General features: G+C 49.5%; 1 protein-coding gene across 2 annotated transcripts in view; it reads right to left on the bottom strand.

Moving 5' to 3' along the window:
• Nucleotides 1-1,329, bottom strand: part of LOC134592422 (bone morphogenetic protein 8B-like) — a 78,526-nt gene extending 77,197 nt beyond the window's left edge. For both annotated transcript variants that reach the window (XM_063444520.1, XM_063444521.1), the window contains exon 1: nt 329-1,329. In XM_063444520.1, coding sequence (XP_063300590.1) covers nt 329-713 — 385 coding nt within the window. In that variant the 5' untranslated portion in view covers nt 714-1,329. The remainder of the gene's footprint in view (nt 1-328) is intronic.
• Nucleotides 1,330-14,086: the final 12,757 nt, after the last annotated feature.

Genomic DNA, 14,086 nt, shown 5'->3' with positions numbered 1-14,086 from the left:
ATAAAACACAAATATTCCAAATGGAAGCAGATAATTCCACAAAGATATCTATTAAAAGACAGTATGGAGATGCATTTAAATAAATTAGGAAATTAATTAAACCTTTACAATAGATAACTGGACAAATTATGTGTAGTAATTGATTGCTAGTAGTGTACAGATAATTGCAACTGGATCATCTGACAATGTCCATAAATCTAAGCATTTATTTAAATGTGTTAAGGCATACTTACAAATTGGAGAAATCTCAATGTATCAATCCTGGTAAAATATTTTCTAAATCAATTAATCAGTAATTATTTGTAGTATTGATTCATGTTAAGCTTACCCATATTGACAAAGCTCATGACAGTGTCTGCCTCGCTAATCACTGCTCCCAAAGGGGGGCTTTGTGTGCTTAAGGATGTGAACAGAGCCCTTGACACTCCTTGAGTCCCATCTTCTTCTTCCTCGCTGCACATTGCATGATAAAGATCCAGCATAAAGAGAGGGGCCGATGAAGGAAACTGGCCCCCACCCGTGGGTCGGGGTCTTCCAGGCAGTCCTAGAATGGAGAGAATCTCCCTCTGCATCTCACGTTTTTCCCTGCCACTCAGTTTTCTTTGAATAAAACTCGAGCGAAGGTGATTTTTCACAAAGCTCCCATTAGCCAGATCCCACATGAATCCAAGGATAAACGCCGTGGTCCAAACCTTCTGTAGAACACCTGACATCTTTTTCTGCAAATAAAGTGGTCACGTTTTTATGTACGATTCTCCTTTTATCTTTACAACAGCGAACCAGATCGTCGAAGTAGCATATGATAGCCAGAGAAAGAAATAATCAAATCCATTCAACACCATTTAAACCTGTTTTCAGAAATATGGAAATACTTGTCAGGGTTTTTTTTTTCTTTCAATTCATCCTGTTTTATGAGGCAAAGGTTAAAAAAAACAAAAACACTTGTGTGTATTTTCTTAGTCAATTTCCCAAAGCAACTTGCTATGTCCCCTCCTTATAATTACAAAGTGATGTGCTGTTTTTAATTACCTGAAAAAACAGAGAAATATGGTACAGATGGAATCGCTTTAATTTTGCAACCGATACATGCTCTGCTAAAAGTAATATAGTTCTGAAACACTTCTCTGTTCAAGGCAAAAACTAGTGGCAAACAAAACCGTGTACTGGCCACGAACACACTCTATAATATTAAGCGGTAAATCTTATTCACCACAAGAGAAATTGTATTCCACGGAATAGATTGTTTTTTTGGCAGCTACATATGCAATTTCCCAAAGTGACTGCCAGATCTTAGGTCTTCTCTGACTCGAAGCCTCTCTCTCGTGTAAGCTATAGCGACCTTCCTCTCGTAGTCCTCTAGAGCTTTCCTTCCTCATTTTTTGCTCTCTAACTTGGCAAATTAGATTATAGGTGTTAACTTGTGATCTAGCCACTGTACATAGAGGGATTGATTTTTTTTTTCATTTTTTTTTTCAGGGAAATTCATGAAAGCATTTCTTTACTCATAATGCGGAGCTACAGAGATTTAGTGTTACCCGAGGAAAGAAAGAAAAAATACAAAAATTAAAATCAAAAGAATAAATGAATGAATCAGCTCTGTGTGTTCCAAAGTGATTGAGAAAATGTCAAAGTACAGTTGGGTAAATGTTTAGTAACCATCAATATTTATTTGAGAGATTATGAGATATAAGCTGAGGAGATATTACCCAATCAACCTAAAGCAAAATAGTTAAGAAAAAGTAAAAAAAATATAAAACACACAAAAAAAGAAAACTTAAATAAGCATCAGTCTATGAGCCATCTCACTTTCTTTTGTTGAACTATGGATACAAATCAGAAAAGAAAGAGTAGAAAAATGACCTGAAAAAGATTAGAATAGAAACAACAATACCAAAAACAAATTATTGAAGTAACTAAAACACCAAAAATATAACTCTGTGCTACACACATGCAATTAGTTACCTATATTATTATTATCTATATAAAAAAAAACTTCTGACACAATTTCTTTAAAAAAAATGATTATCTGATACGAACATTGGTTAGATTACTAATGTGCATTACATATTCTCCATAACAATGTAATTCACCTTTTTAGTTCTCTTCTGAAGCTGTGTGTGAGGGGTGCAGTGTGTGTGTGTTCTGTGTCTCAGTGATAGGTGCTGTGTTTGAGTGAGGGTGCAGTGTGTGTGTGTGAGAGTGAGGGTACTGTGAGTGTCAGGGGTGCAGTGTGTGTGAGTGAGGGTGCTGTGAGTGTCAGGGGTGCAGTGTGTATGTGTGTGTGTAAGGGTGCTGTGAGTGTCATGGGTGCAGTGTGTGTGTGTGTGTGTGTGTGTGTGTGTGTGTGTGTGTGAGGGTGCTGTGAGTGTCAGGGGTGCAGTGTGTGTGTGTGTGTGTGTGTGTGTGTGTGTGAGTGAGTGAGTGAGTGAGTGAGGGTGCTGTGAGTGTCAACGTGTAGTGTGTGTGTGTGAGTGATTAGACTGCCCTCCCTGGTGGCGCTAGTGGTGAGTGAACTCTAGCCTGTGGTGCAGTGTGTGTGAGTGAGGGTGCTGTGAGTGTCAGGGGTGCAGTGTGTATGTGTGTGTGTGAGGGTGCTGTGAGTTTCAGGGGTGCAGTGTATGTGTGTGTGTGTGTGTGTGAGTGAGTGAGGGTGCTGTGAGTGTCAGTGGTGCAGTGTGTGTGTGTGTAAGTGAAGGTGCTGTGAGTGTCGGGTGCACTGTGTGTGCATGTGTGTGTGTGCATGTGTGTGAGTGAGGGTGCTGTGAGTGTCAGGGGTGCAGTGCGTGTGTGAGTGAGGGTGCTGTGAGTGTCAGGGGTGCAGTGTGTGTGTGTGTGAGTGAGGGTGCTGTGAGTGTCAGGGGTGTAGTGTGTATGTGTGCTGTGAGTATCCGGGGTGCAGTGTGTGTGAGAGTAAGGGTGCTGTGAGGGTCAGGGGTAGTGATGTGCCGAACTGTTCGCTGGCGAATAGTTCCTGGCAAACATAGCGTGTTCGCGTTCGCCGCCGCAGGCGAACACATGCGCGGTTCGATCCGCCCCCTATTCATCATCATTGAGCAAACTTTGACCCTGTGCCTCACGGTCAGCAGACACATTCCAGCAAATTAGCAGCAGACCCTCCCTTCCAGACCCTCCCACCTCCCTCCCAGCATCCATTTTAGATTCATTCTGAAGCTGCATTCTTAGTGAGAGGAGGGAAAGTGTAGCTGCTGCTCATTAGATAGGGAAATTGATAGCTAGGCTAGGGTATTCAGTGGCCACTACAGTCCTGAAGGACTCATCTGATCTCTGCTGTAAGAACAGCACCCCAAAAAGCCCTTTTTAGGGCTAGAACATCAGTCTGCTTTTTTTTTTTTGTGTAATGTAATTGCAGTTGCCTGCCTGCCAGCTTCTGTTTCAGGCTCACAGTGGATACTGTGCCCATTTGCCCAGTGCCACCACTCATATCTGGTGTCACAATAGCTTAAGCTTGACATTTAAAAAGAAAACTTTTTTTCACTGTAATAGATTGAAGAGCAGTTAGTTGCCTGCCAGCTTCTGTGTCAGGCTCAGTGGATACTGTGCCCATTTGCCCAGGGGCGGATTAACATAGGGGCTGATGGAGCTGCAGCTCCAGGCCCAGGCCCATGGAATAGGCCCATTGATTTAAAAAAAAAAATATATATATTTTTTACATTTTTTTTTTCACACACTACTCTTAGGAATTCCACCTGGCTTTTATTTTATTGGCACAGCCAGTATTTGAGGCTGCCTGGCTGGTGCCAATATTGCAGTGATACTGGCAATACAAATGCTGGTGATTTTCTCAGTATAAACAAGAGATTACTATGCAATACCAGCACTGGCCAGTAGGGGTCGCTGTGTGTGGAGACAGGCAGGGATAGGAAGTTACAGCAAATCCCTCCCTGCCTATCTCTACTCACTGATCTGCAGGGGTGCAGCTACAGAGAGTCCAGACAGCAACTCCCACCTTGCATAGACAGCCTACAGCTCAGGAAAGTAAGGGATGGGGGGGAAAGGCTGCAAGGAGACATACACTGAGACACTGGGAGACATTATGGCAGACACTGAGACACTAAGGGACATTGGGAGACTTTATGACACAGACACATGGGGACACAGTGTCCCCATGTCTCCCAGCCAGTGTCCCTGGTGTCTCAGTGCCCCCTAGTCTCCCAGTGCCCCAGCCTGCCAGTGTCTCATTGTCCCCATGTCTCCTAGTGCCTCAAGTGTCTCAATGTCCCCATGTCTCCAAGCTAGTGTCCCTAGTGTCTCACTGTCCCCATGTCTCCTAGTGCCTCCATGTCTTAATGTCCCCTTGTCCCCCAGCCAGTGTCTGTGTCCCTGGTGTCTGTGTCGCCATGTCTTCAAGTGTCCTCTATTTTCCCAGTGCCCCCATGTGTCACAGCCAGTGTCCCCTAGTCTTCCAGTGTCACTGGTGTCTCCGTGTCCCTAGGTCTCCCTGTCTTCCTAGTGCCTAGTGACATGGGGACCCTGGGATATATGGGGACATAGACACATGGGAATACCGGAGGACACAGGGAGACATGGGGCATTGAAACACTGATACATAGGAACACTGAGACTTCAACACATAATGGAGTGGAGTAATCAACACATGGGGGCACTGAGTCATGAGGGCACTGGGAGGAATCCATCTATACAGCAGAATCAAACTAAGTAGTTTTTTGGTGATTTTTCAGCATTTTCTCGTATGTCACTCCTTGTGATTCACATCATGTGATGTCACCCATACATATTCAATTATGCGAATTAGTAAGGCCGTATGTTTTTCCAAGAAAGGTGGCCCTAACTACTTTTCACATACTCTTACTTAAAGGACCACTATAGGCACCCAGACCACTTCAGCTTAATGAAGTGGTCTGGGTGCCAGGTCCAGCTAGGATTAACCCTTTTTTCTATAAACATAGCAGTTTCAGAGAAACTGCTATGTTTATAATAGGGTTAATCCAGCCTCTAGTTGCTGTTTCATTGACAGCCGCTAGAGGCGCTTCCGCGCTTCTCACTGTGATTTTCACAGTGAGAAGACGCCAGCGTCCATAGGAAAGCTTTGGGAATGCTTTCCTATGGACTGGCTGAATGTGCGCGCGGCTCCTGACGCGCATGCGCATTCAGCCGATGACATCGCTATGGAGTATGTTTTCCTGGCACTATAGTGGTCCTTTAAGTATGGAAACTTAAGAGGGATGTATGGGAACAAAACGTGTGTGGACTAGCTGACGATGAATATAGTTAAAGGGACACTATAGTCACCAGAACAACTACAGCATATTGAATTTGTCCTGGTGAGTAGAATCATTACCGTCAGGCTTTTTGCTGTAAACACTGTCTTTTCAGAGAAAATGCAGTGTTTACATTACAGCCTAGTGATTACTTCACTGGCCACTCCTTAGATGGCTGTTAGAGATCCTTCCTGGGTCATGGCTGCCTAAAATGCATCCAAACATTCAGTGTCTCCTCCCTTCATTGATTTAATTCATCTCTATGAGGAGATGCTGATTGGCCAGGGCTGTGTTTGCATCATGCTGGCTTTGCCTGTGATCTGCCACTTTGTCAGTCTCAGCCAATCCTATGAGGAAGCACTGTGATTGGATCAGGCCACCACTTCTAATGATGTCAGCAGACTGCTTGTTTTTCTGAGTCTAACAACATGCAGAGTTAAAGCTTCAGGCTTGAATACAGTAAGATTTTGCTATATTTATAAAGGCATGAGGGGCCCAGGGGGGCTAGATGGTGGTGTTAACACTATAGGGTCAGGAATTCATGTTTGTGATCCTATATTGATCCTTTTTTTTTTTTTTTAGACATTCTTTATTTATTAAAGATTTTTCAAATAAGGGAGGGATACAGAAAAAAGGAAAGGGAGGGGAGGGGTGGGGGTAACAAATATCAAGTTGCAAAGTATGACATATACAGGAACAGTGCATCAAGCCCAGCATTAATACAGAGTCGGGTACAACGTTTCACCTATGACCACGTCACAACCAGTGTACAGCATGCCCGCCTAGGCGGGTTGCGGTTGGTGGTGTGGGGCAAGTTCCATTGGTGTAAAGTGTATTACAGGTGAGTCCACCGCTGTTAGGTGGGTCAGAGGCATGTGTTGATGTTCCGTGGGGTGCTATTTCTCCGTAAAAGGGAGGGGTGGGGGGGGGAGGCATGTTCTCAACATACGAAGAGCTCCTGGAACCTCAATCTAGCGGGTTGTCGCGTTTCGTCAGTGGGCATGTCTGGTGATTCACTGGTTGGTTGGGTAGAGGAGGGGGTGGTTGGGTCTGGGATCTTCCCTACGTCATAGGAATAGGGGTAGCAAGGGAGGGTATCAGGCGTCTCCTGGGAGGCCAGGAATACGGGATCAAGCCCGTCCCCGTGCGGTGTAAGACGTCCAGGGGTACCATTGGAGGGCGCATTTGTCCGAGCGTTCCCGCAGGGACGCAGTTAGCATTTCCATCCCGCGAATCTCCTCAACCTTGTCAACCCATTGTATGTAAGTGGGTACCGCCTGGCTTTTCCAGTGCAGTGGGATGAGGCTTTTCGCAGCAGAGAGCAGGTGTATCGTGAGGGATTTTTTGTACTGTTGTGTAGGTATGGATGTGTGGTGAAGAAGCATTGTCAGTGGCAGTAATGGGAGGTCTGTGTCTGTAATTTCCTTGATCTTAGCGCGTACCATGCGCCAGTATGGAGCTATGCGGGGGCAAGACCACCAGATGTGGAGGTTGGTGCCCATGGCAGAGTGGCATCTCCAGCAGTCGCCAGAGGTTGTACCGTGCATGTGTCTGAGCACGTCCGGGGTTCTATACCATTGTGTGAGTAGTTTATAGCTCATCTCCTGGTATTTGGAGCTAATGGAGCATTTGTGGGTTAAGAGAAAGATTTTGTCCCACTCCCGGGCAGTCAGGCGTGTGTCCGTCTCCCGCTCCCACCTGTCCGTGAACCCTAATGGGCGTACATTGCCCAGTGTCTGTAGGCTCACGTAGAGGTGGGATATAGCGTGGTCCAGGTGTTTTCTGTCAGTGCATAGTTGTTCGAAGTCAGTCAGTTGTCTGTGAATGTGGTCCTTGCCCTGAAGGTTTGTGTAGTATGTCTTCACCTGGTGGTAATGGTACGTGTCAAGCAGGGTCGGTCGCTGAGTCGATATGACCTCATGTAGTGGTTTAAGGGCACCGTCAGCAATCCATTGATGCAGGTAGAGCCAATCTGTCTGGTGGAAATTTCGCAATGCCGCGGGGGTGAGACCGTCCGCGAGATTCGGGTTATGTGTGATCGGGGTGAGCGGGTTAGGTGACGTGGTGAGCCTGCACGCGAAGCGTAGTGAGCACCACACCCTAAGGGTGGCATCTATGAGGGGATTTTGAAGTCGGAGCTCCGAATAGGTAAGGGAGCCAAGCCAGAGTCTGGCAGGGATCGTACCGTGTGATTGCTGGACCTCCATGGACACCCATCGTCTGGCACATGTGCGTGTGTGCCAGTCCACCACCCTTTGCAGATGTGTGGCCTGATAGTATTGTTGCACGGAGGGTAATCCGGCTCCCCCCGCTGTCTTTGGGCGTTCCAGGGTGGTTCTGCGTATGCGGGAAGCGGAATGGTTCCATACAAAGCTACGGATGTCTCTTGTCAGGGTATGGAAAAATGCTTGCGGGATCGCGACGGGCAATGTCGTGAATAGGTATAATAGTCTGGGGAGGACGTTCATCTCGCCGAACCAGGTGAGGTACAGTGGGGACCAACAGAGGAGGTCCTTTTGGATGTTCGCGAGTAGGGGGGGAAAGTTCATTTGATAGAGTTGTGTGAGATCTCTCGGTAGCCAAGTGCCCAGGTACCGCAACCTGTCCGGTCGCCAGGAGGAGGCGAACTCTGAGCTCAGCCGGTCAACCAGCTCGGCGTTATCTAGTACAGGCATGGCCTCTGATTTGGTCATGTTCAATTTCAGATTGGAGACTTGGTGAAAATTGTGAAACGCCTTCAGGAGGTTAGGGATCGAGATTAGGGGTTGTTCCAGGAAGAACAACATGTCATCAGCATAGGCGGCGAGTTTGTGCACTTCTGCATCCAGAGTCACCCCCGTAATGCCCCCGTCCCGTCTGACCGCCTCCAGAAATGGCTCCAGAGAGAGGGCAAACAGGAGGGGGGACAGGGGACAACCCTGTCGCGTGCCATTGCTGATGGGGAAAGACTGTGTTAGTGTACCGTTGACGCGAATACGTGCCGTCGGGGTCGTATACAGAGCCGCCACCCAGGTGCACAGCTGCGGGCCAAATCTGAAGTGGTGGAGAGTTGACGCGAGGTATGACCAATCCACCCGGTCGAACGCCTTTTCGGCGTCCGTCGATAACAGGACAACCTCGCGTTTCTTGGATTTCGCAGTATGTATGATGTTAAGAGCCCGGATCGTGTCGTCTCGGGCCTCCCTACCCGGGATAAACCCGACCTGATCCGGGTGGATTAGGTCTGGGAGGATCGGGGAGATCCTCCGGGCAAGGGCTTTAGCAAAGAGCTTAAGGTCCGAGTTCAGGAGCGAAATCGGGCGGTAGCTCGAGCAATTAGACGGGTCTTTACCTTCTTTGGGGATTATTGTGATGGTGGCGGCTAGTGTATCTGTTGGGAACTGCCCTCCCTCGCGAATCGAATTCAGACCTGATAGAAGTTTGGGCAAGAGGGTGTCACTGAATGTGCGAAGGTATGAGACCGGTAGTCCGTCAGGGCCTGGCGCCTTATGAGGTTTCATGCACTTTAGAGCACCTTTAAGTTCGTCAAGTGTCAGGGGTAGCTCCAGGTCTTCCGATTGTTCCTGGGTGAGTGTTTTGGCTATGTGCTGGGAGAGGTAGTCGGCGATTTTTCGTTGGTGTGTCTGAGATGTAGACCTGTGTGCAGCCTGTGTCTGGTTGTATAGGTCGGTGTAGTAGGTCTGAAAGGCGTCAAGAATGCCTCCTGGAAGTCGTGTGCTTCGATGGTTTGGTGTGTTTATTTTATGAATATGTTGTGACCGTCTCTTTGTCTGGAGCATCTTTGCTAGTAGTCGACCACTCTTGTTAGAGTGTTCATAAAAGTACCTGGCCGATTTCGTCAGTGTGTGTAGCAGTCCCTGAGAGAGGTGATCTCTAAGTTCCCTCCTAGCTTCAGTCAGTTGTAGGTAGGTATCGTCGTCTAGAGTTTGTTTGTGTGCGTTTTCCAAGGCAGCTACCTTGGTGGTGAGATTGGTGAAATGTCTGTGTCTGTCTCTTTTTCGCTGAGTGCAAATGGCGATGTAGTGGCCCCTCACGACACATTTATGTGCTTCCCAGACCGTCAGGGGTGGCGTGTCCGGGTTGTCGTTGGTGTCGAAGTATTGTGTGAGCGTCTGATGTGTGGATGCGCGGGTGACTGGGTCATTCAACAAGGATACGTTCAGTTTCCATTGCCTGTCCTTTGGTTTGTAAAGTGGCGAGCTTGTGCGGACTTTAACCGGGGCGTGGTCCGAGTGGGTCATGAGTCCAATGTGCGCGTCGCGTAGGAGGGAGAGGTATTCCTGGGACATGAATATGTAATCAATACGGCTATAGTGGCGGTGGACATGTGAAAAGTGTGTATAGTCTCTGTCGTCAGGATGCGCGGTTCTCCAGCAGTCCACAAGTCCTAAGTTGTTTAGTGCCCTAGTGGCCGTCCGTAAGCAGTGCGGCGGGTGCGTGCAAGTTCCACAAGACGTGTCCAGGAGTGGGTCAAGTGGCATGTTCAGGTCACCTGCCACCAGGAGAAGGCCCTCCCTGAATTTATTAAGCCTGTTTAAGGTGCGGGAGAGAAAGGTGTGTTGGCCGCGGTTAGGAGAGTATATGCATGCAAATGTGTACGTATGATCAGCTATCTTACCCTTGACAAAAAGGTACCTTCCTCCCGGGTCTTTTTGGGTCTCTGTGTGGCAGAAGGGTGTGTTGTGCGCGAACAGTATTGCTACGCCTGCTCTCTTAGAATCTGGGTGGTTGGCATAGGAAGCCAAAGGGAAACGTTTGTTCTCCAGTTTGGGAGCATTTGGGCCCCGGAAGTGCGTCTCCTGCAGGAACGCCACGGACACCCTCTCCACCCAAAGACGGCAGAGCAGGTGGGAGCGCTTCTCCGGCTGGTTAAGGCCCCCAGTATTATTGGACCAGTATGTAAGCAGGGCCGGGTCGAATCCCGCCCCGGCCCCCGCACGGCGGACGCCTGGAGGGGGGGGGTCCGTCATGAAGTAGGGGGGGGTAAGGGTGGGGGGGGGGATCAATGCAACGTGTGAACCTAGACCGGTTGACTACGTTCAGGAGACTATGGGTCAGGGAAGTCTCGTCGAACTCCGGTCCTATATACAAGGGAGGTCAGTTGCGTGAGGTGCGGGGAGGGCCGCCTACGAAGTCTGTGTCACGGGAAGGGATGTAATCAGCACCTATGTCCCTCGGCACCCGACCCGCCGTGAGAGATGGCTGTCTTGGTCCCTGCGAGTCCGGAGGAGGGGGGGGAGGAGGGAGGAGCGGGGGTGCCGAGTCCGTCAGTTGCGTGGGGGCACCTGTCAGCGCTGTGGGTGTGAGTCCGTCTCAAGTAGGTGGAAGAAAGGGGGAGGGGTAGGGTGGGGGTGGGAGCGGGCCCCCAGGGCAGGCCTGTGAGGAGTGGTAGCCAGAGTCGTCAGTGGTTCAAAAATAGGTTAATACAACACTTTTCAATACAACACATTTCAATCAGAACATTATATTCTTATCGTCAACATTGCAACCCACGACATCGGCAAAACTATGTCATAATTCGGGGCACCACAAACAATTATATTCACAAATATAACAGGCACAGAGCATGGGTCCCCTGGGTGTGCGTATGTTACTGGCAATACAAGAAATCGACTGTATAAGTGCTGACCTACAATACCTATATCAGGAGGTGTGCCACGCTACCTACAGGGACCTCGCTGCGTGCGCCTAAGGCATAGCGGAAACCAGGGTATTGGGCGCGGCATGCGTATCATCAGGGCGCCCATGTGGGGTGTGGCAGTAGGGGGAGTCGCCATGTGTAGTACAGAGCAATACAACATGTAACAGAATAATAAGTGAAATATAGCACTAACCACAGTAACGTATGAACCTATGCCGAAGGTGACACCTTGATATAATTTGGGCGTGTCGGCAACTTACGGAAAGCAAAAGAATGTAGACAGCGTTCACGCTACGCAAGGGAGGCCAGCCCCCGCCACCATAGCCCACGCATGAGCCGCCTCACCACTCGGGGCCATGGCCACGCGGCAGCGCAGTCGGAGGTGGCGATGCACCAAGCGTAGGCGAAAGCAACGCATGCCAATGAGAAAGCTATGCAGTCTATGCTAACATTGAAACCTACGATATCAACAAAACACATTCTAAATAAAGGCATCCCAAACAGTCAGATATACAGAAACAACAAACCAATTACTTAAATCTCCCGGGGGAACATGTGGTAGAGGGCAATGGGGGAAGTCGGCAATTTAAGTAAAGTATAATACAGCCTACATCAAGCAGAGTGGCTCACCACCTACATTAATTGCTTAACCTATATTGGGTGGGCAGCATGGACCAGGATATTAAGCGCAGTGGGCAGTTCACCACGGTGTCCCTACGGTGTGGGGCAATGGGGCAGGTCAACATGTGAAATACAGTACAATGCAATATAAGACATATGAACCAGTAAAGTGGCACGCTGTTTACAGTTGACTAATGGGCCTGTGCCGGAAGCGGTGACGTGGAACAATTTAGGCGCGCCGGCATTTTGGAAAGGACAAAAGGATACAGGCAATAAACATTATATGGGGGGGTCGTACCCCAATACCCTGACCTGTGTGTGTGCCAACCTAGTAGGCACGGGTATGACTATGTGCCAGCACTACGTCAGGATGAGCAGCCCAAGCCCACCTCCCAAACAGTCCATCGCATCACAGCCCACCCGGCATGGCCCGTGGCCCCCAAACACCCCACCCAAGGTACAACTCCAAGTCTTGAGCCCTGTTACGGAACAGTGGTAATGTCCCACTAACCTGCGGCCCGACTTCATAGTGTCCACCCCGCACAGGATGAGATCGTCAAGCGTCGAAGTCAGGGGGTCGAGTAAGGTACCCTTATAGGGGCTGGGTAGCGTAGGGTGCGGTCCATGGTACCTGGCAGGGAAGGTCAGCTGCGATGTCTCCGGACTTTACTCTTCTGGGCCGACAGGGCCACCTCGACGTTGCGGAAGACGGGCAGCATGCTCGCTCGACAGGTTCTCGGCCGCTGGGTGGGGTCCAGTGGGACGTGCGGGCGGATATTCAAGAATCCAGTTAGGGACGTGGACATGCGGCAATCCAGCGGACTGGAGGAATCGGGCGACATCGTTGGGCCAGCGCAGTGTGTGCCAGCGGTTCTCGACCTTGGCCTGTAAGCTGAATGGGAAGCCCCATTTATAGGGAATCCGCCTCTCCATTAGCATGTTTGTTAGCGGTTTCAGCGCCCGGCGGGCGTCCAGCGTGAGGGGCGACAGGTCTTGGAATAGCGCGACCTGGGAGTCCATAAATGTGATCGTGCGTCGAGTCCTGGCTGCTCTCATTATGGCGTCCTTTAGTTGGAACGATGTGAGGCAGCAAATCAGGTCCCTGGGCTGGCCATCTCTTCTAGGGCCTCGGATCTCTCTATGTGCGCGTTCCATGGATATGTCAGGAGGTGCATCGTCCCCTAGCAGGTGCGAGAAGAGGCCTGCCAGCAATTCCCGTGGGGACTCATTGTCGGCTTCCGGGAGGCCCCGCACTCGTATGTTGTTGCGGCGGCCTCTGTTGTCCAGGTCTTCGACTTGTCTACGCATCTCAAGGAGTATATTCCCCTGTCGTGCCGTAGCTAGGTCTGTGGCCTGCTGGTGGTGCGTGGTTTGTAGGCGAGTCACTTCCAGGTCATCCACCCTCTGCTCCAGGGCCGTTAGGTCCCTGCGCACCGCGGCTATTTCTTCCCGAATGACGGTACGCAGCTCTGCAACCAGGGCCGTCTTGTCACCCCGTGTGAGCATGTTGGCTGAGATAGCTGCTAGGTCCAGCGACATTTGTGTCAGTGCAGTTGCTCCGGGTGTATCACTCGCGGAGCCCGCTATGCTGCTGGTGCTCGGGGAGGGAGGCGCCATCTTGTCCGCGCCTCGTGAGTCTCTGAGGTGCTGAGGTGTGGACAGAAATTCGTCCATCGGACCGGGTTTAAGGTTGGTGTGGGGTGTGGGAGGGTGTCTCGGGGTAGTCGTCCTTTTAGTTTTCCCCATGTGGACCGCGGGATTCGCTCAGGATCTGGGCTTAAGCGGATCGGGGCCTGGGAGCAAGTGCAGCGTGCGACTTACTCCATGTGCGGTCAAGCCACGCCCCCCTATATTGATCCTTTAACCCCTTAAGGACACATGACATGTGTGACATGTCATGATTCCATTTTATTCCAGATGTTTGGTCCTTAAGGGGTTAATGTAATGCTGACTTTGGTCTCTCTAACACTGTGGCATGTTCCCTTTCTTCTACACTAACTACATACAGCTTTTATCTGACTATATACCAGGAGCTTCTGCCTGCTAGTGAGAAGGTAAGGAGACAAGTGGACCAGCGAGTGCTAGGGGACAGTCCTTAGAAAGCATGGAGTGAGCGCATCATTAGATGCATTTATGCCAAGGTCAGGGTGCAGTCTGCATAGTATGCCCTTAGTTGGCTAGCTGCATGATTGGCAGGCAGCCTGACATCCATTCATGCCAGACTGGCCTTCTAATTCTTTGGGCAGACATGTCCTCTTTTTGGGCATGTTCGCCCCTTTTGGCAGGTTACGTGATTTGTGTCAGTGGCACACCCTTTTACCATGCCCATTGACTTCCTGCTTGACTGGACACTGCTGTTAGGGGTTATGGATTTACTTGAAAGATGAAAACATAAATTAGAGGGAGATTAGCATACGGTATGTGTTTTCTTATAGCTGTTGTTTTCTTTCTCTCCAGCACCATCTCCATCAGATACATGACGCTTGGGAGTGTTTTAGTGTTTTTGGTCGATATGATTCTGTAATTAGGCCCGTCATAATTGTTAGCACCAGGCCCACTGTGCTGTTAATCTGGCCCTGATTAC

Source organism: Pelobates fuscus, chromosome 1, assembly GCF_036172605.1.
Source record: "Pelobates fuscus isolate aPelFus1 chromosome 1, aPelFus1.pri, whole genome shotgun sequence".
NCBI lineage: Eukaryota > Metazoa > Chordata > Amphibia > Anura > Pelobatidae > Pelobates > Pelobates fuscus.
This window is presented reverse-complemented; position numbering and strand designations above follow the sequence as displayed.